The following is a 22590-nucleotide window of genomic DNA, read 5'->3' on the forward strand; positions in this document are numbered from 1 at the left end:
CCACTAGCTTTATCATGCATTAATAGGGTAAAGCCTGAGTTAAATATCATTTTTCCATACATGCCTCTGGTTCAGATTTACGTCAAGTGGACAGTTCAGGATTCTTGAAATACGTCAGTAAACCAGCACATACACGAGTTAATTTTAAGGTGTCCTTAGAAATGTAATTGCTATTTCATCATATACCTTAATATATATGGTAGTCTACACGTGGAATATTGTGACGGGAGGCTGTGATCAGACTGTTGTAATGGGGGAGGTGAGAGTATTAGAACGATCACGTTGCATATTGCTCGTTGAATTTTATCCTATCTATAACTGGTCTACATTGTGATCGCAATTCAGAGATAAACAATATTGTATTTATATTCTTATTCTGCTGAGGAATAAAGTATTTAGAAATGTTTATTTTAGAGATTATCAAAATTCCCAGTACAGTGATAGGTGCAGGCAGCAGCGGGACGCGATCACCACCTTTCTGTACATTAAGGGACCAGCAGAGAACGCGTGTTTACACACCATGTTTTGTACAGTCACCTTCCATGCGTATAAAAGATGGATAAAATCCAATAGAAATCGACTTATTCTGAGAAACACTTGTATAACAAAATCTACGTTATGGCAACAGATGTGTACCCTACACAAGAGACTGACAGAGCTGCAGTTTCTCTTCGTGTGCGTGACTTGCAGAGATGTCGAGGCAGAGGGTGTCTTGCAGTACAAGCTTGGAGAGTGGAGCGAACAGCAATGAGTGCAACAGCAGCAGCAGGGTAGCAATGCTGTGTACAGAGCTGCACATAAACCAACTTTCCCCTCCCATCTTCCATCACTGAGACTACTTGTGCGTTTCGAGAGTTATGATATAACAGTGGTTGGGGCGGGTGGAAAGTCGAGGAATTTATCATATCCGAACAAGTTAACCGTTAACATATCGCTCAACTATTGGGTTAAGAGTTAATTGAATAAATAATGTACCTAGGGCACTCCGCGGTATCTCACAATACAGTACATTTCGAGTGCTCGATAGCCTCGTGGAGTTCTTGAAGGTTGTGTGGGCGAGCGTGTGTGTGAGCCTGGGCGTCTTCCACTGCCAGCAGCAGCTCCCTGAACGCTGCCACAACGTGCCAGTTGCACTTGGCAGACACCTCCACATACGCAGCTTTCCACTGCTTGCGAACAATGGCCGGCACGTCGCGCATGTCACGCTTCTCCCTGCCCTCCGCTGTAGCCTCCACCAGGTCCCTCTTGTTACCTACTACTACCACGCCCACCTCACGCATGTCCCGTGACTCGTACACCTGCAAAAAACACAATCTTAGTACACTCCTTAACATATACACCTACATCCAACACAAGAAGTATATATATATATATATATATATATATATATATATATATATATATATATATATATATATATATATATATATATATATAGATAGATATATATATATATAAGTATTTATAGGTATTTACATATACGTACACTATATACAGTTAGAAAAGTATACAACACGGTGGGGACAGAATGGACAATCGTGCTCAACCAGCAGGTGGGTGAAAATGACAAGGGTGAGACTGTGAGTGGTGTTCACGTCACCTTCACAATTACAAGTTCCACAATATGACTGGCTGAACCTAGGTGCTGATTTGACGATGGGGCCCCGAAATCCTCAAATCCTTAGCTAACTGATTCGCTGGTTCGCCTTTATGAGTGTGTTTACATGTTCCGAATAAAGGGTACATACTCTTTGCATGCAACAAACACTATAAATATATTTATCAGATGTGTTTCACACACCTGGCATACTGCCCACAACACTCCATAAAAAACATATTTAAGGTCTATTAAACGCTTGTTCTGTGACGCGTGTATTGTCTTCAGAATGATTTTCTGTTGAGTATCTGCGGTCTTATTTCTCAGAGCCTTGATGTATAGGTGAGTTAAGGGCTTGTGGTGTTACCTTGTTTCTCAGAGCCTTGATGTGTAGGTGAGTTAAGGGCTTGTGGTGTTACCTTGTTTCTCAGAGCCTTGATGTGTAGGTGAGTTAAGGGCTTGTGGTGTTACCTTGTTTCTCAGAGCCTTGATGTGTAGGTGAGTTAAGGGCTTGTGGTGTTACCTTGTTTCTCAGAGCCTTGATGTGTAGGTGAGTTAAGGGCTTGTGGTGTTACCTTGTTTCTCAGAGCCTTGATGTGTAGGTGAGTTAAGGGCTTGTGGTGTTACCTTGTTTCTCAGAGCCTTGATGTGTAGGTGAGTTAAGGGCTTGTGGTGTTACCTTGTTTCTCAGAGCCTTGATGTGTAGGTGAGTTAAGGGCTTGTGGTGTTACCTTGTTTCTCAGAGCCTTGATGTGTAGGTGAGTTAAGGGCTTGTGGTGTTACCTTGTTTCTCAGAGCCTTGATGTGTAGGTGAGTTAAGGGCTTGTGGTGTTACCTTGTTTCTCAGAGCCTTGATGTGTAGGTGAGTTAAGGGCTTGTAGTCTCACCTGGTCCCTTAGAGCCTTGATATGTGTGAAGGTCTCGTAGGAGGTGAGATCGAAAACGAAGACGTAAGCCATGGCTGATCTCAGACCGTAGAAACGATAGTCAGCCCACTCGCTGTAGGAGTTCTGAGGAAACGCTGTGGAGAGAGAGAGTTACTGTACTCGAGTGGTTAATGAGGTTACAGAATCTTGACTACAAGAAGGTTATTAAGGGTGATTAATGAGGATTACAGAACGTTGACTACGTGACTGTCACTAGGGCTGGTTAATCGTCATTAAGGCTGCTTGTTAAACCACAAATCAAGGGTATTCTAAAATCAGTAATTGGGAATAAGATGGTGAGCGTCACTTACTACTTGTGGGCGTCACTTACTGCTGGTGGGCGTCACTTACTGCTGGTGGGCGTCACTTACTGCTGGTGGGCGTCACTTACTGCTGGTGGGCGTCACGTACTGCTGGTGGGCGTCACTTACTGCTGGTGGGCGTCACTTACTGCTGGTGGGCGTCACTTACTGCTGGTGGGCGTCGCTTACTGCTGGTGGGCGTCACTTACTGCTGGTGGGCGTCACTTACTGCTGGTGGGCGTCTCTTACTGCTGGTGGGCGTCGCTTACTGCTGGTGGGCGTCACTTACTGCTGGTGGGCGTCACTTACTGCTGGTGGGCGTCACTTACTGCTGGTGGGCGTCACTTACTGCTGGTGGGCGTCACTTACTGCTGGTGGGCGTCGCTTACTGCTGGTGGCCGTCACGCACTGCTGGTGGGCGTCACGCACTGCTGGTGGGTTTCACTGCTAATGGGCGTCACTTACTGCTGGTGGGCGTCACTTACTGCTGGTGGGCGTCACTTACTGCTGGTGGGCGTCACTTACTGCTGGTGGGCGTCACTTACTGCTGGTGGGCGTCGCTTACTGCTGGTGGGCGTCACTTACTGCTGGTGGGCGTCGCTTACTGCTGGTGGGCGTCACTTACTGCTGGTGGGCGTCACGCACTGCTGGTGGGCGTCACTTACTGCTGGTGGGTTTCACTGCTAATGGGCGTCACTTACTGCTGGTGGGCGTCACTTACTGCTGAGGGGCGTCACTTACTGCTGGTGGGCGTCACTGCCAATGGGCGTCACTTACTGCTGGTGGGCATCACTGCTAATGGGCGTCACTTACTGCTGGTGGGCGTCGCTTACTGCTGTTGGGCGTCACTTACTGCTGGTGGGTGTCACTTGCTACTAGTGGGCGTCACTTACTACTGGTGAGCGTCACTTACTGCTGGTGGGCGTCACTTACTGCTGGTGGGCGTCACTTACTGCTGGTGGGCGTCACGTACTGCTGGTGGGCGTCACGTACTGCTGGTGGGAGTCACTGCTAATGGGCGTCACTTACTGCTGGTGGGCGTCACTTAATGCTGGTGGGCGTCACTTACTGCTGGTGGGTGTAACTGCTAATGGGCGCCACTTACTGCTGATGGGCGTCGGTTACTGCTGGTGGGCGTCAATTACTGCTGGTGGGCGTCACTGCTGGTGGGTGTCACTGCTAATGGGCGTCACTTACTGCTGGCGGGCGTCACTTACCGCTGGTGAGCGTCACTTACTGCTGGTGGGTGTCACATACTAATGGTGGGTGTCACAGCTAATGGGCGTCACTTACTGCTGGTGGGTGTCACTTACTGCTGGTGGGTGTCACTTACTGCTGGCGGGCGTCACTGCTAATGGGCGTCACTTACTGTTGGCGGGCGTCACTTACCGCTGGTGGGCGTCACTTACTGCTGGTGGGCGTCACATACTACTGGTGGGTGTCACAGCTAATGGGCGTCACTTACTGTTGGTGGGCGTCACTTACTGCTTGTGAGTGTCACTGCTAATGGGCGTCACTTACTGCTGGTGGGTTTCACTGCTAATGGGTGTCACTTACTGCTGGTGGGCGTCACTTACTGCTGGTGGGTATCACTTACTGCTGGTGGGCGTCACTTACTGCTGGTGGGCGTCACTTACTGCTAGTGGGAGTCACTTGCTACTGGAGGGCGTCACTTACTGCTGGTGGGCATCACTTACTGCTGGTGGGCGTCACTGACTGCCGGTGGGCGTCCCTTAATGCCGATGGGCATTATTAACTGCTGGTGGGCGTCACTTACTGCTAATGGGCGTCACTTACTGCCGGTGGGCGTCACCTACTGCTGGTGGGCGTCACTGACTGCTGGTGGGCGTCACTTACTGCTGGTGGGCGTCGCTTACTGCCGGTGTGTGTCACTAACTGCTGGTGGGCGTCACTTACTGCTGGAAGGTGTCACTGCTAGCGGGCGTCACTTACTGCTGGAAGGTGTCACTTACTGCTGGCCGGCGTCACTTACTGCTAGTGGGAGTCACTGACTGCTGGTGGGCGTCACTTAATGCTGGTGGGCGTCACTTACTGCTGGTGGGCGTCACTTACTGCTGGTGGGCGTCACTTACTGCTGGTAGGTGTCACTGCTGGCGGGCGTCACTTACTGCTAATGGGCGTCATTTACTGCTGGTGGGTGTCACTTACTGCTGGTGGGCGTCACTTACTGCGGGTGGGCGTCACTTATTGCGGGTGGGCGTCACTTATTCCTGGTGGGTGTCACTTACTGCTGGTGGGCGTCACTTACTGCGGGTGGGCGTCACTTACTGCTGGTGGGCGTCACATACTACTGGTAGGTGTCACTTACTGCTGGTGGGCGTCACTTACTGCTGGTGGGCGTCACTTACTGCTGGTGGGCGTCACTTACTGCTGGTGGGCGTCACTTACTGCTGGTGGGTGTCACTTACTGCTAATGGGCGTCACTTACTGCTGGAAGGAGTCACTTACTGCTGGTGGGCGTCACCTATTGCTGGTGGGCGTCACATACTGCTAATGGGCGTCACTTACTGCTGGAAGGAGTCACTTACTGCCGGTGGGTGTGTGTCACTTACTGCTGGTGGACGTCACTTACTGCTAATGGGCGTCACTTACTGCCGGTGGGTGTCACTTACTGCTGGTGGACGTCACTAACTGCTGGTGGGCGTCACTTACTGCTGGTGGGCGCCACTTACTGCTAATGGGCGTTACTTACTGCCGGTGGGCGTCACTTACTGCTGGTGGGCGTCACTGACTGCTGGTGGGCGTCACTTACTGCCGGTGGGCGTCACTTACTGCTGGTGGGCGTCACTGACTGCTGGTGGGCGTCACTTACTGCTGGTGGGCGTCACTTGCTGCTGGTGGGCGTCACTTACTGCTGGTGGGCGTCACTTACTGCTGGTGGGCGTCACTTACTGCTGGTAGGTGTCACTTACTGCTGGTGGGCGTCACTTACTGCTGGTAGGTGTCACTTACTGCTGGTGGGCGTCACTTACTGCTGGTGGGCGTCACTTACTGCTGGTGGGCGTCACTTACTGCTGGTAGGTGTCACTTACTGCTGGTGGGCGTCATTTACTGCTGGTAGGTGTCACTTACTGCTGGCGGGCGTCACTTAATGCTAGTGGGCGTTACTTACTGCTGGTGGGCGTCACTAACTGCTGGTGGGTGTCACTTACTGCTAGTGGGCGTCACTTTTTGCCGGTGGGCGCCATTTACTGCTGGTGGGCGCCACTTACTGCTGATGGGTGAGACTTACTGCTGGTGGGCACCACTTACTTCTGGTGGGTGCCACTTACTGCTGGTGGGTGCCACTTACTATTGGTGGGTGCCACTTACTGCTGATGGGTGCCACTTACTGCTGGTGGGCACCACTTGCTACTGGTGGGTGCCACTTACTGCTGGTGGGCGCCACTTACTGCTGGTGGGTGCCACTTACTGCTGATGGGTGCCACTTACTGCTGGTGGGCACCACGTATTGCTGGTGGGTGCCACTTACTGTTGGTGGGTGCCATTTACTGCTGGTGGGTGCCACTTACTGCTGGTGGGCGCCACTTACTGCTGGTGGGCGCCACTTACTGCTGGTGGGTGCCACTTACTGTTGGTGGGCGCCACTTACTGCTGGTGGGTGCCACTTACTGTTGGTGGGTGCCACTTACTGCTGGTGGGCGCCACTTACTGCTGGTGGGTGCCATTTACTGCTGGTGGGTGCCACTTACTGCTGGTGGGCGCCACTTACTGCTGGTGGGTGCCATTTACTGCTGGTGGGTGCCACTTACTGCTGGTGGGTGCCACTTACTGCTGGTGGGCACCACTTACTTCTGGTGGGTGCCACTTACTGCTGGTGGGCGCCACTTACTGCTGGTGGGTGCCATTTACTGCCGGTGGGCGCCATTTACTGCTGGTGGGCGCCACTTACTGCTGATGGGTGCCACTTACTGCTGGTGGGCACCACTTACTTCTGGTGGGTGCCACTTACTGCTGGTGGGCGCCACTTACTGCTGGTGGGTGCCATTTACTGCCAGTGGGCGCCATTTACTGCTGGTGGGCGCCACTTACTGCTGATGGGTGCCACTTACTGCTGGTGGGCACCACTTACTTCTGGTGGGTGCCACTTACTGCTGGTGGGCGCCACTTACTGCTGGTGGGTGCCATTTACCGCTGGTGCGTGCCACTTACTGCTGGTGGGTGCCACTTACTGCTTGTGGGCACCACTTACTTCTGGTGGGTGCTACTTACTGTTTTTGGGTGCCACTTACTGCTGGCGGGTGTCACTTACTGCTGGCGGGTGTCATTTACTGCTGGTGGGCGCCACTTACTGTTGGTGGGTGCCAGTTACTGCTGGTGGGTGCCACGTACTGCTGGTGGGTGCCACTTACTGCTGGTGGGTGCCACTTACTGCTGGTGGGCGCCACTTACTGCTGGTGGGCGCCACTTACTGCTGGTGGGTGCCATTTACTGCTGGTGGGTGCCACTTACTGCTGGAGGGTGCCACTTACTGCTTGTGGGCACTATTTACTTCTGGTGGGTGCCACTTACTGTTGGTGGGTGCCACTTACTGTTGGTGGGTGCCACTTACTGCTGGCGGGTGTCATTTACTGCTGGTGGGCGCCACTTACTGTTGGTGGGTGCCACTTACTGCTGGTGGGTGCCACTTACTGCTGGTGGGTGCTACTTACTGCTAGTGGGTGCCACGTACTGCTGGTGGGTGCCACGTACTGCTGGTGTGTGCCACTTACTGCTGGTGGGTGCCACTTACTGCTGGTGGGTGCCACTTACTGCTAGTGGGTGCCACGTACTGTACTGATGGCACTCACGAGGTGGTGTAGTCACCTATGATATACTCTGCCTATCTCTGATGGGCAGTAATTACCTCTGATTGGTTCTTCTTTCCCTGTTGAACTGTAGTTAACTTTGATGCGTTATTCTGGCCTCTGATTGGCTGTACATTTCTCTGATGAACAATATTTTCGATGTGTGCTGCTTGCCTCTGATGAGTTGTATTTATCTCTGATACCTGGATACCTGGATACCTGGATACCTGGATAGGATGTATATATATAATCTGATGGATTTGACTTATCCGGTGAACTGTACTTATATCTGATGGGCTGTACTTACCTCTGATGGGCTGTATGCACCTCTCATGGGCGGTAGTTAGCTCTGATTGGCTATACATTCACATATCTCTGATGGGTTGTACTTACGTCTGATAGGTTATGATTACAATTGATGGGGTATACTTACACCTGATGGAATGTACTTATATCTGATGGGCTGCACTTTGGTCTGACGGGCTGTTCAAAATACTGATGTACATGACTTAACACTGATGGGCTCTATTTTACCCTGATGGGCTGTATTTACCACTGCGCTTTCTCGCGATGGGTAGGACTCACCTCTGATAGGCGGGAGATCGGCGATACAGAGCTGGTAGAGACGGTCATTGACCAGCACTGATGGCCAGTGATTGGTGCGGGTCTGAGTGGCAATGTGACACTCAGGAAACTCGTTGTGAACGAATTGCTGTCAGTAAACAGAAAGTGTTAGAGAAAATAATTTCCCAGATGTCTGTCTGTCTGTGATGTCTGTCTGTGATGTTTGTCCGTGATGTCTGTCTCTTTTTGATGTCTGTCTGTTCGTGATATCTGTCTGTCTGCGATGTCTGTCTGCCTGTGATGTCTGTCTCTCTTTGATGTCTGTCTGTTCGTGATATCTGTTCGTGATATCTGTCTGTCTGTGATGTCTGTCTGTCTGTGATGTCTGTCTGTCCGTGATGTCTGTCTGTCTGTGATGTATGTCTGTCCGTGATGTCTGTCTGTCTGTGATGTCTGTCCGTGATGTCTGTCTGCGATGTCTGTCTGTCTGTGATGTCTGTCTGTCCGTGATGTCTGTCTGTCCGTGATGTCTGTCTGTCCGTGATGCCTGTCTGTGATGCCTGTCTGTGATGCCCGTCTGTGGTGCCAATCTGTGGTGCCTGTCTGTGATGCCTGTCTGTGATGCCTGTCTGTGATGCCCGTCTGTGATGCCTGTCTGTGATGCCTGTCTGTGATGCCCGTCTGTGATGCCTGTCTGTGATTTCTGTCTGTGATTTCTGTCTGTGATACCTGTCTGTGATGCCTGTCTGTAATGCCTGTCTGTGATGCATGTCTGTGATGCCTGTCTGTGATGCATGTCTGTGATGCCTGTCTGTGATGCATGTCTGTGATGCATCTCTGTGATGCCTGTCTGTGATGCATGTCTGAGATGCATGTCTGTGATGCCTGTCTGTGATGCCTGTCTGTGATGCATGTATGTGATGCATGTCTGTGATGCCTGTCTGTGATGCCTGACTGTGATGCATGTCTGTGATGCCTGTATGTGATGCCTGTCTGAGATGCATGTCTGTGATGCCTGTCTGTGATGCCTGTCTGTGATGCATGTCTGTGATGCATGTCTGGGATGCCTGTCTGTGATGCCTGACTGTGATGCATGTCTGTGATGCCTGTCTGTGATGCCTGTCTGAGATGCATGTCTGTGATGCCTGTCTGTGATGCCTGTCTGTGATGCCAATCTGTCATGCCTGTCTGTCATGCCTGTCTGTGATGCCTGTCTGTGATGCCTGTCTGTGATGCATGTCTGTGATGCCTGTCTGTGATGCATGTCTGTGATGCCTGTCTGTGATACCTGTCTGTGATGCCTGTCTGCGATGTATGTCTGTGATGCATGTCTGTGATGCCTGTGTGTGATGCCTGTCTGTGATGCCTGTCTGTGATGCCTGTCTGTGATGCATGTCTGTGATGCATGTCTGTGATGCCTGTCTGTGATGCCTGTCTGTGATGCCTGTCTGCGTTGCCTGTCTGTGATGCATGTCTGTGATGCATGTCTGTGATGCCTGTCTGTGATGCCTGTCTGTGATACCTGTCTGTGATACCTGTCTGTGATGCCTGTTTGTGATGCATGTCTGTGATGCCTGTCTGTGATGCATGTCTGTGATGCATGTCTGTGATGCCTGTCTGTGATGCATGTCTGTGATGCATATCTGTGATGCATGTCAGTGATGCATGTCTGTGATGCCTGTCTGTGATGCCTGTCTGTGATGCCTGTCTGTGATGCCTGACTGTGATGCCTGTCTGTGATACCTGTCTGTGATGCCTGTCTGTGATGCCTGTCTGTGATGCCTGTCTGTGATGCATGTCAGTGATGCATGTCTGTGATGCATGTCAGTGATGCATGTATGTGATGCATGTCAGTGATGCATGTCTGTGATGCATGTCTGTGATGCATGTCAGTGATGCATGTCTGTGATGCATGTCAGTGATGCATGTCTGTGATGCATGTCTGTGATGCCTGTCTGTGATGCCTGTCTGTGATGCCTGTCTGTGATGCCTGTCTGTGATGCATGTCAGTGATGCATGTCTGTGATGCATGTCTGTGATGCATGTCAGTGATGCATGTCTGTGATGCATGTCTGTGATGCCTGTCTGTGATGCCTGTCTGTGATGCCTGTCTGTGATGCCTGTCTGTGATACCTGTCTGTGATGCCTGTCTGTGATGCCTGTCTGTGATGCCTGTCTGTGATACCTGTCTGTGATGCCTGTCTGTGATGCATGTCTGTGATGCCTGTCTGTGATGCCTGTCTGTGATGCCTGTCTGAGATGCCTGTCTGAGATGCCTGTCTGTGATGCCTGTCTGTGATGCCTGTCTGTGATGCATGTCTGTGATGCATGTCAGTGATGCATGTCTGTGATGCATGTCTGTGATGCCTCTTTGTGATGCCTGTCTGTGATGCCTGTCTGTGATGCCTGTCTGTGATGCCTGTCTGTGATGCCTGTCTGTGATGCCTGTCTGAGATGCCTGTCTGTGATGCCTGTCTGTGATGCATGTCTGTGATGCATGTCAGTGATGCATGTCTGTGATGCATGTCTGTGATGCCTCTTTGTGATGCCTGTCTGTGATGCCTGTCTGTGATGCCTGTCTGTGATGCCTGTCTGTGATGCCTGTCTGTGATGCCTGTCTGAGATGCCTGTCTGTGATGCCTGTCTGTGATGCCTGTCTGTGATGCATGTCAGTGATGCATGTCTGTGATGCCTGTCTGTGATGCCTGTCTGTGATGCCTGTCTGTGATGCCTGTCTGTGATGCCTGTCTGTGATGCCTGTCTGTGATGCCTGTCTGTGATGCCTGTCTGTGATGCCTGTCTCTGTGTGAGGATGTTGTCCTCTATCAGAAAAAGAAAGCAGAAGACCAGAAATAAAAGGAGGGGGGGAAGAGAGGAAGCAGGAACAGGGAGTAAAGGAGGAGGAACAGGAGGAGAAGAATAAGGAAGAAGAGAAGGAGGAGGAGAAGGAGGAAGAGAAGGAGGAGGAAGAGAAGGAGGAGGAAGAGAAGGAGGAGGAAGAGAAGGAGGAGGAAGAGAAGGAGGAGGAAGAGAAAGAGGAGGAAGAGAAGGAGGAGGAAGAGAAGGAGGAGGAAGAGAAGGAGGAGGAAGAGAAGGAGGAGGAAGAGAAGGAGGAGGAAGAGAAGGAGAAGGAAGAGAAAGAGGAGGAAGAGAAGGAGGAGGAAGAGAAAAAGGAGGAAGAGAAAAAGGAGGAAGAGAAGGAGGAGGAAGAGAAGGAGGAGGAAGAGAAGGAGGAGGAAGAGAAGGAGGAGGAAGAGAAGGAGGAGGAAGAGAAGGAGGAGGAGATCACTAGACACCACCACTGTCAACTTTAATAAACACAAACCTTTTAATGTCTATACTGACACTCCCGTTGATAGTCTTGTAAAGTTTAGTAAATATACTTCATCAACACTGACAGTACTGAGAATACTGTGTCAACACTGACAGTACTGGGAATACTGTGTCAACACTGACAGTACTGAGAATACTGTATCAACACTGACAGTACTGAGAATACTGTGTCAACACTGACAGTACTGAGAATACTGTATCAACACTGACAGTACTGAGAATACTGTGTCAACACTGACAGTACTGAGAATACTGTATCAACACTGACAGTACTGAGAATACTGTATCAACACTGACAGTACTGGGAATACTGTGTCAACACTGACAGTACTGAGAATACTGTATCAACACTGACAGTACTGAGAATACTGTGTCAACACTGACAGTACTGAGAATACTGTGTCAACACTGACAGTACTGAGAATACTGTGTCAACACTGACAGTACTGAGAATACTGTGTCAACACTGACAGTACTGAGAATACTGTATCAACACTGACAGTACTGAGAATACTGTATCAACACTGACAGTACTGAGAATACTGTGTCAGCACTGACAGTACTGAGAATACTGTGTCAACACTGACAGTACTGAGAATACTGTGTCAACACTGACAGTACTGAGAATACTGTGTCAACACTGACAGTACTGAGAATACTGTATCAACACTGACAGTACTGAGAATATTGTATCAACACTGACAGTACTGAGAATATTGTATCAACACTGACAGTACTGAGAATACTGTGTCAACACTGACAGTACTGAGAATACTGTGTCAACACTGACAGTACTGAGAATATTGTATCAACACTGACAGTACTGAGAATATTGTATCAACACTGACAGTACTGAGAATACTGTGTCAACACTGACAGTACTGAGAATACTGTGTCAACACTGACAGTACTGAGAATACTGCATCAACACTGACAGTACTGAGAATACTGTGTCAACACTGACAGTACTGAGAATACTGTATCAACACTGACAGTACTGAGAATACTGTATCAACACTGACAGTACTGAGAATACTGTATCAACACTGACAGTACTGAGAATACTGTATCAGCACTGACAGTACTGAGAATATTGTATCAACACTGACAGTACTGAGAATATTGTATCAACACTGACAGTACTGAGAATACTGCATCAACACTGACAGTACTGAGAATACTGTGTCAACACTGACAGTACTGAGAATACTGTATCAACACTGACAGTACTGAGAATACTGTGTCAACACTGACAGTACTGAGAATACTGTATCAACACTGACAGTACTGAGAATACTGTATCAACACTGACAGTACTGAGAATACTGTATCAACACTGACAGTACTGAGAATACTGTATCAACACTGACAGTACTGAGAATACTGTATCAACACTGACAGTACTGAGAATACTGTATCAACACTGACAGTACTGAGAATACTGTATCAACACTGACAGTACTGAGAATACTGTATCAACACTGACAGTACTGAGAATACTGTATCAACACTGACAGTACTGAGAATACTGTATCAACACTGACAGTACTGAGAATACTGTATCAACACTGACAGTACTGAGAATACTGTGTCAACACTGACAGTACTGAGAATACTGTATCAACACTGACAGTACTGAGAATACTGTATCAACACTGACAGTACTGAGAATACTGTATCAACACTGACAGTACTGAGAATACTGTATCAACACTGACAGTACTGAGAATACTGTATCAACACTGACAGTACTGAGAATACTGTATCAACACTGACAGTACTGAGAATACTGTATCAACACTGACAGTACTGAGAATACTGTATCAACACTGACAGTACTGAGAATACTGTATCAACACTGACAGTACTGAGAATACTGTATCAACACTGACAGTACTGAGAATACTGTATCAACACTGACAGTACTGAGAATACTGTATCAACACTGACAGTACTGAGAATACTGTATCAACACTGACAGTACTGAGAATACTGTATCAACACTGACAGTACTGAGAATATTGTATCAACACTGACAGTACTGAGAATACTGTATCAACACTGACAGTACTGAGAATACTGTGTCAACACTGACAGTACTGAGAATACTGTATCAACACTGACAGTACTGAGAATACTGTATCAACACTGACAGTACTGAGAATACTGTATCAACACTGACAGTACTGAGAATATTGTATCAACACTGACAGTACTGAGAATACTGTATCAACACTGACAGTACTGAGAATACTGTGTCAACACTGACAGTACTGAGAATACTGTATCAACACTGACAGTTCTGAGAATACTGTATCAACACTGACAGTACTGAGAATACTGTATCAACACTGACAGTACTGAGAATATTGTATCAACACTGACAGTACTGAGAATACTGTATCAACACTGACAGTACTGAGAATATTGTATCAACACTGACAGTACTGAGAATACTGTATCAACACTGACAGTACTGAGAATACTGTATCAACACTGACAGTACTGAGAATATTGTATCAACACTGACAGTACTGAGAATACTGTATCAACACTGACAGTACTGAGAATATTGTATCAACACTGACAGTACTGAGAATACTGTATCAACACTGACAGTACTGAGAATACTGTATCAACACTGACAGTACTGAGAATATTGTATAAACACTGACAGTACTGAGAATACTGTATCAGCACTGACAGTACTGAGAATACTGTATCAACACTGACAGTACTGAGAATATTGTATCAACACTGACAGTACTGAGAATACTGTATCAACACTGACAGTACTGAGAATACTGTATCAACACTGACAGTACTGAGAATACTGTATCAACACTGACAGTACTGAGAATATTGTATCAACACTGACAGTACTGAGAATACTGTATCAACACTGACAGTACTGAGAATACTGTATCAACACTGACAGTACTGAGAATACTGTATCAACACTGACAGTACTGAGAATACTGTATCAACACTGACAGTACTGAGAATACTGTATCAACACTGACAGTACTGAGAATACTGTATCAACACTGACAGTACTGAGAATACTGTATCAACACTGACAGTACTGAGAATACTGTATCAACACTGACAGTACTGAGAATACTGTATCAACACTGACAGTACTGAGAATACTGTATCAACACTGACAGTACTGAGAATACTGTGTCAACAACACTGACAGTATTGAGAATACTGTATCAACACTGACAGCACTGAGAATACTGTATCAACACTGACAGTACTGAGAATACTGTATCAACACTGACAGTACTGAGAATACTGTATCAACACTGACGGTACTGAGAATACTGTATCAACACTGACAGTACTGAGAATAATGTATCAACACTGACAGTACTGAGAATACTGCATCAACACTGACAGTACTGAGAATACTGTATCAACACTGACAGTACTGAGAATACTGTATCAACACTGACAGTACTGAGAATACTGTATCAACACTGACAGTACTGAGAATACTGTATCAACACTGACAGTACTGAGAATACTGTATCAACACTGACAGTATTGAGAATACTGTATCAACACTGACAGTACTGAGAATATTGACAGTACTGAGAATACTGTATCAACACTGACAGTACTGAGAATACTGTATCAACACTGACAGTACTGAGAATACAACACTGACAGTACTGAGAATACTGTAAACACTGACAGTACTGAGAATATTGTATCAACACTGACAGTACTGAGAATACTGTATCAACACTGACAGTACTGAGAATACTGTATCAACTCTGACAGTACTGAGAATACTGCATCAACACTGACAGTACTGAGAATACTGTATCAACACTGACAGTACTGAGAATACTGTATCAACACTGACAGTACTGAGAATACTGTGTCAACAACACTGACAGTACTGAGAATACTGCATCAACACTGACAGTACTGAGAATACTGTATCAACACTGACAGTACTGAGAATACTGTATCAGCACTGACAGTACTGAGAATACTGTATCAACACTGACAGTACTGAGAATACTGTATCAACACTGACAGTACTGAGAATACTGTATCAACACTGACAGTACTGAGAATACTGTATCAACACTGACAGACTGAGAATATTGCATCAACACTGACAGTATTGAGAATATTGTATCAACACTGACAGCACTGAGAATACTGTATCAACACTGACAGTACTGAGAATACTGTATCAACACTGACAGTACTGAGAATACTGTATCAACACTGACGGTACTGAGAATACTGTATCAACACTGACAGTACTGAGAATACTGACAGTACTGAGAATACTGTATCAACACTGACAGTACTGAGAATACTGTATCAACACTGACAGTACTGAGAATACTGTATCAACACTGACAGTACTGAGAATACTGTATCAACACTGACAGTACTGAGAATACTGTATCAACACTGACAGTACTGAGAATACTGTATCAACACTGACAGTACTGAGAATACTGTATCAACACTGACAGTACTGAGAATATTGTATCAACACTGACAGTACTGAGAATACTGTATCAGCACTGACAGTACTGAGAATACTGTATCACACTGACAGTACAACACTGAGAATACTGTATCAACACTGACAGTACTGAGAATACTGTATCAACACTGACAGTACTGAGAATACTGTATCAACACTGACAGTACTGAGAATACTGTATCAACACTGACAGTACTGAGAATACTGTATCAACACTGACAGTACTGAGAATACTGTATCAACACTGACAGTACTGAGAATACTGTATCAACACTGACAGTACTGAGAATACTGTATCAACACTGACAGTACTGAGAATACTGTATCAACACTGACAGTACTGAGAATACTGTATCAACACTGACAGTACTGAGAATACTGTATCAACACTGACAGTACTGAGAATACTGTATCAACACTGACAGTACTGAGAATACTGTATCAACACTGACAGTACTGAGAATACTGTATCAACACTGACAGTACTGAGAATACTGTATCAACACTGACAGTACTGAGAATACTGTATCAACACTGACAGTACTGAGAATACTGTATCAACACTGACAGTACTGAGAATACTGTATCAACACTGACAGTACTGAGAATACTGTATCAACACTGACAGTACTGAGAATACTGTATCAACACTGACAGTACTGAGAATACTGTATCAACACTGACAGTACTGAGAATGCTGTATCAACACTGACAGTACTGAGAATACTGTATCAACACTGACAGTACTGAGAATACTGTATCAACACTGACAGTACTGAGAATACTGTATCAACACTGACAGTACTGAGAATACTGTATCAACACTGACAGTACTGAGAATACTGTATCAACACTGACAGTACTGAGAATACTGTATCAACACTGACAGTACTGAGAATACTGTATCAACACTGACAGTGCTGAGAATACTGTATCAACACTGACAGTACTGAGAATACTGTATCAACACTGACAGTACTGAGAATACTGTATCAACACTGACAGTACTGAGAATACTGTATCAACACTGACAGTGCTGAGAATACTGTATCAACACTGGCAGTACTGAGAATACTGTATCAACACTGACAGTACTGAGAATACTGTATCAACACTGACAGTACTGAGAATATTGTATCAACACTGACAGTACTGAGAATACTGTATCAACACTGACAGTACTGAGAATACTGCATCAACACTGACAGTACTGAGAATACTGTATCAACACTGACAGTACTGAGAATACTGTATCAACACTGACAGTACTGAGAATACTGTATCAACACTGACAGTACTGAGAATACTGTATCAACACTGACAGTACTGAGAATACTGTATCAACACTGACAGTACTGAGAATACTGTATCAACACTGACAGTACTGAGAATACTGTATCAACACTGACAGTACTGAGAATACTGCATCAACACTGACAGTACTGAGAATATTGTATCAACACTGACAGTACTGAGAATACTGTATCAACACTGACAGTACTGAGAATACTGTGTCAACAGTGACAGTACTGAGAATACTGTATCAACACTGACAGTACTGAGAATACTGTATCAACACTGACAGTACTGAGAATACTGTATCAACGCTGACAGTACTGAGAATATTGTATCAACACTGACAGTACTGAGAATACTGTATCAACACTGACAGTACTGAGAATACTGTATCAACACTGACAGTACTGAGAATATTGTATCAACACTGACAGTACTGAGAATACTGTATCAACACTGACAGTACTGAGAATACTGTATCAACACTGACAGTACTGAGAATACTGTATCAACACTGACAGTACTGAGAATACTGTATCAACACTGACAGTACTGAGAATATTGTATCAACACTGACAGTACTGAGAATACTGTATCAACACTGACAGTACTGGGAATACTGTATCAACACTGACAATACTGAGAATACTGTATCAACACTGACAGTACTGAGAATATTGTATCAACACTGACAGTACTGAGAATACTGTATCAACACTGACAGTACTGAGAATATTGTATCAACACTGACAGTACTGAGAATACTGTATCAACACTGACAGTACTGAGAATACTGTATCAACACTCACAGTACTGGGAATACTGTATATCTTTAAAAGTATAAGAGAAAATTTTAGAAAGGACTTAATTTTAAATGAACTCTTGTTAACTGACCAGTTTTACCTATTCGGCACGATATATATATATGTAGGGTTGGGAGGTCCTGTTGTTTAAAGCGTCATGTGGTTCTTGCTTACCATGAAGCAGGCCAGTATAACATGGGTTCGAATCCCTGGCTAGCGCAGTGTTGTTATTGATATGTATATATATATGCAAAACAACCACTGTGAAAGAATAGAGAAATTCCAAGCGCTTTCGGGACTACTCACATTATCAAGTTCCTTGATAATGCGAGTAGTCACGAAAGCGCTTGGAATTTCTCTATTCTTTCACAGTGGTTGTTTTGCATATTCTGATATCACCTGATTACTGTGATCTTATTGCGTATATATATATACATATATATATATATATATATATATATATATATTTATATATATATATATATATATATATATATATATATATATATATATATATATATATATATATATATATATATATATATATATATATATATATATATATATATATATATATATATATATATATGTCAACAACAACTCTGCACTAGCCAAGGAGTCGAACCGATGCTGTTTTGGCCCGCCTCATGGTGAGCGAAAACGCCTAACGCTGTAGACCACTAGCTCACACAGTCCTAAGTGAAGAGAGAGCGGACCTCTTTGCTGAACACTTTGCTACCAAAATGCAAGCTCCTGATCCAGCAAGGGACCCTCCTTGGCTAGCTGCAAGAACTGTGTCAAAACTGTCAGTGGTGACAATATGGCAGGAGGAGGTGCATTTCCTTCTTAAATCGCTTGACCAAGAAAAGGCTGTGGGCCCAGACAAGTTGAGCCCAAGATTGTTGAGAAGATGTGCAGATCAGCTAGCAGCACCTCTAACTCGCGTCTTTCAGCACTGCCTAGTACAGTGTAAATGGCCCTCTCTATGGAAAGAGGCAAATTTAGTCCCTGTTCACAAAAAGAAGAGCAGAGCAGAAATCAGCAACTACAGACCAGTGTCACTCCTGTCAATCACTGGTAAGATCCTTGAGACAATAATCTCAAGGCAAATAACAGTTTTTTGACTTCCGCTCACTGCTTTGTGACCGTCAATATGGCTTCAGGAAAGGTTACTCTGCTGCTGATCTGTTGTTAAACCTCTCCACTAAGTGGTACCAGTCACTGGATGAATCCAAAGTCAGCTGTGTGGTAGCACTGGACGTTGCTGGTGCTTTCGACCGAGTGTGGCACCAGGGCCTCTTGGCAAAACTGCAACCACTGAGAATTGCAGACTCTACGCTATGTCTCCTCAATGGAACAGAATCAGCAAGACATCCTATTGGGGCAAGTGTTCCACAAGGAAGTGTGCTGGGACCATTGTTGTGGAATGTCTTCTTCAATGACGACCTTCATCTCATCCCAGAATCCCATGCATATGCAGACGACTGTACACTGACATTCACTTATCCAAGAGAAGAAATGCCAGCTGCTCTAAGCTACATCAATCACCAGCTCAGAGCTATATCAGCTTGGGGAAACATTTGCACCTGAGAAAACACAAAGGATGATGGTCTCTAGGCACCATGATGGTAATGCCGGTGCAGTAGTAAGTATGAATGGGAGGGTGTTGGTACCTGGTGAAGAAGTTGATATATTTAGGGTGAAATTTGACTCCAAACTGAGCATGAAGAACCACGTTGTAAATCTTGCAAACAAGGCAGCCAGGAAGCTTACAACACTTCGCCGTATCTCGCATCTGCTTGACTGTAGGGGTTGCAAGATTCTGTACGAGGCACAAATATGTTCACACCTTGAGTATGCTCCAGTTTCTTGGTTTGCCTGCCCCCCCTCTCATCTGCGACTGCTTGACAGAGTAGAGAACAGAGCAAGACGTCTCATCTCTCGCCTGGACCCATCCTGGATAGATCCGTCATTTCAGCAGAGCCTTGAACACAGGAGGGATGTGAGTGGCCTTACTGTTATGTACAAGGCCAATATTGTCAAAGTACCACACTTGGATCCACTTCGAGGACAGCGTGAAACAAGCTTCTATACCACAAGACGGGCAGAGAGCAGTAACTTCACTCTGGCTGTACCCTTCTCCAGAACATCACTTCATCTCGGATCATTTATCCCCAGGATGACTCGAGTATGGAACACATTTGTACAGCATAATGATGTCAATGAAATAAAGTCAGTTGATCAAATGAAAATGCTGGTCCACAGATGGCTCCAACTTCATCCTGTTCCTTACTTGTATGTTTCGTAACAAGAGAAATGCTTTCAAATAAGCTGATGTAGATAATAGCTCCTAGCTTGTCAATAAAGTTAGGAATCCTTAACTTTTAAATAGCTTGTCAATAAAGCTAGGGATCCTTAACCTAACCTTGGCAAACCCTGTGTAAAGAGAGAGAGAGAGAGAGAGAGAGAGAGAGAGAGAGAGAGAGAGAGAGAGAGAGAGAGAGAGAGAGAGAGAGAGAGAGAGAGAGAGAGAGAGAGAGAGAGAGCCTTCAACATAGGAGGGATGTGGGTGGCCTTACTGTTATGTACAAGGCCAATATTGTCAAAATACCACACTTGGATCCACTTCGAGGACAGCGTGAAACAAGCTTTTATGCCACAAGACGGGCAGAAAGCAGCAACTTCACTCTGGCTGTACCCTTCTCCAGAACATCACTCCATCTGAGATCATACATACCCAGGATGACTCGAGTATGGAACACATTCGTACAGCATAATGATGTCAACGAGATAACGTCAGTTGATCAAATGAAAATGCTGGTCCACAGATGGCTCCAACTTCATCCTGTTCCCTACTTGTATGTCTCATAACAAAAATGCTTTCAAATGAGCTGATGTAGGTAACAGCTCTTAGCTTGCCAATAAAGTTAGGAATCCTTAACCTGTAAATAGCTGTCAATAAAGCTAAGGATCCTTAACCTTGTCAAACCCTGTGTAAAAAAAAAAAAAAAAAAAAAAAAAAAAAAAGAGAGAGAGAGAGAGAGAGAGAGAGAGAGAGAGCTTACCTTGATAAGAGCAGTCTTGCCCACGCAACGAGCGCCCAGCACCACTACCTTGACCAGCTGTGAGGGCGAGGCAGGTCCTGGCAGGTGGCCGTTGAGGGGGAGTTGGGGGTGGTCCCCTGTGGTGGAGGAGGAAGAGGGGCCTCGCCGCCCCCCCGGGCAGCAGCAGCTGCAGCCGCCCCCGCCCCCGCCCCTCTGCCGCCCACAACTCTCACATGGACTTGACTCCCACCCACTCACCACAACCACTGAAAAAAAACACCATTATTATTATCACAGTCATAGGAGAAGCGCTAAACCCGCTGTTTACACAGATCTACAATAAAGCTCTTGTTTGCACCCAGCTTTAATAAAGCTCTTATTTACAGCCAGGTCATATAAAGCTCTTGTTTACAGCCAGGTCATATAAAGCTCTTATTTACAGCCAGGTCATATAAAGCTCTTGTTTACAGCCAGGTCATATAAAGCTCTTATTTACAGCCAGGTCATATAAAGCTCTTATTTACAGCCAGGTCATATAAAGCTCTTGTTTACAGCCAGGTCATATAAAGCTCTTATTTACAGCCAGGTCATATAAAGCTCTTGTTTACAGCCAGGTCATATAAAGCTCTTATTTACAGCCAGGTCATATAAAGCTCTTGTTTACAGCCAGGTCATATAAAGCTCTTATTTACAGCCAGGTCATATAAAGCTCTTGTTTACAGCCAGGTCATATAAAGCTCTTGTTTACAGCCAGGTCATATAAAGCTCTTATTTACAGCCAGGTCATATAAAGCTCTTATTTACAGCCAGGTCATATAAAGCTCTTGTTTACAGCCAGGTCATATAAAGCTCTTATTTACAGCCAGGTCATATAAAGCTCTTATTTACAGCCAGGTCATATAAAGCTCTTATTTACAGCCAGGTCATATAAAGCTTTTGTTTACACACAGCTCTTTTAAAGTTCTCATCAGTGCAATTTTCCGTAAATGTCCTCGAAGATGTGCATAAATAATGGCATCGCGCAGGACAACGCCGTCACAGTGCGCCGTCACAGTGCGCCGTCACAGTGCGCCGTCACAGTACGCCGTCACAGTGCGCCGTCACAGTGCGCCGTCACAGTGCGCCGTCACAGTGCGCCGTCACAGTGCGCCGTCACAGTGCGCCGTCACAGTGCGCCGTCACAGTGCGCCGTCACAGTGCGCCGTCACAGTGCACCGTCACAGTGCGCCGTCACAGTGCGCCGTCACAGTGCGCCGTACTGAACTTTCAATGGCCTTTTTCAGTAATATCTACAAAATTAAACTCTGTATAGAACAGCTCTATAAGGGAAGTGACTCTATATGAGACATTGTCATGAATTGGCTGTGTAAGGCACAGTGCCATGAACTGACTCTG

At 45.9% G+C, this 22590-nt stretch overlaps 1 protein-coding gene across 1 annotated transcript; it reads right to left on the bottom strand.

The window, feature by feature from the left end:
- Positions 1 to 215: 215 nt before the first annotated feature.
- LOC138855169 (ras-like protein family member 10B) lies at positions 216 to 22163 on the bottom strand. The gene is made up of 5 exons (XM_070102904.1): positions 22142 to 22163; positions 21217 to 21461; positions 8219 to 8345; positions 2485 to 2618; positions 216 to 1298 (listed from the first exon to the last, which is right to left on the bottom strand). The coding sequence occupies exons 1-5, from the start codon at positions 22161 to 22163 to the stop codon at positions 996 to 998; spliced, it is 831 nt and encodes a 276-aa protein (XP_069959005.1). The 3' UTR covers positions 216 to 995.
- Between the last annotated feature and the right edge of the window lie 427 nt (positions 22164 to 22590).

Source organism: Cherax quadricarinatus, chromosome 83, assembly GCF_038502225.1.
Source record: "Cherax quadricarinatus isolate ZL_2023a chromosome 83, ASM3850222v1, whole genome shotgun sequence".
In the NCBI taxonomy this organism is placed as follows: domain Eukaryota; kingdom Metazoa; phylum Arthropoda; class Malacostraca; order Decapoda; family Parastacidae; genus Cherax; species Cherax quadricarinatus.

Excerpts from the sequence above, each read along its gene's own strand:
- LOC138855169 (XM_070102904.1), bottom strand. The coding sequence starts at position 22,163 with ATGAGAACTTTAAAAGAGCTGT. Across the intron at positions 21,462-22,141 it reads GAGAACTTTAAAAGAGCTGT|TGGTTGTGGTGAGTGGGTGG; the intron begins GTGTAAACAAAA and ends GTTTTTTTTCAG. Across the intron at positions 1,299-2,484 it reads TCAAGGCTCTAAGGGACCAG|GTGTACGAGTCACGGGACAT; the intron begins GTGAGACTACAA and ends TGTTTTTTGCAG.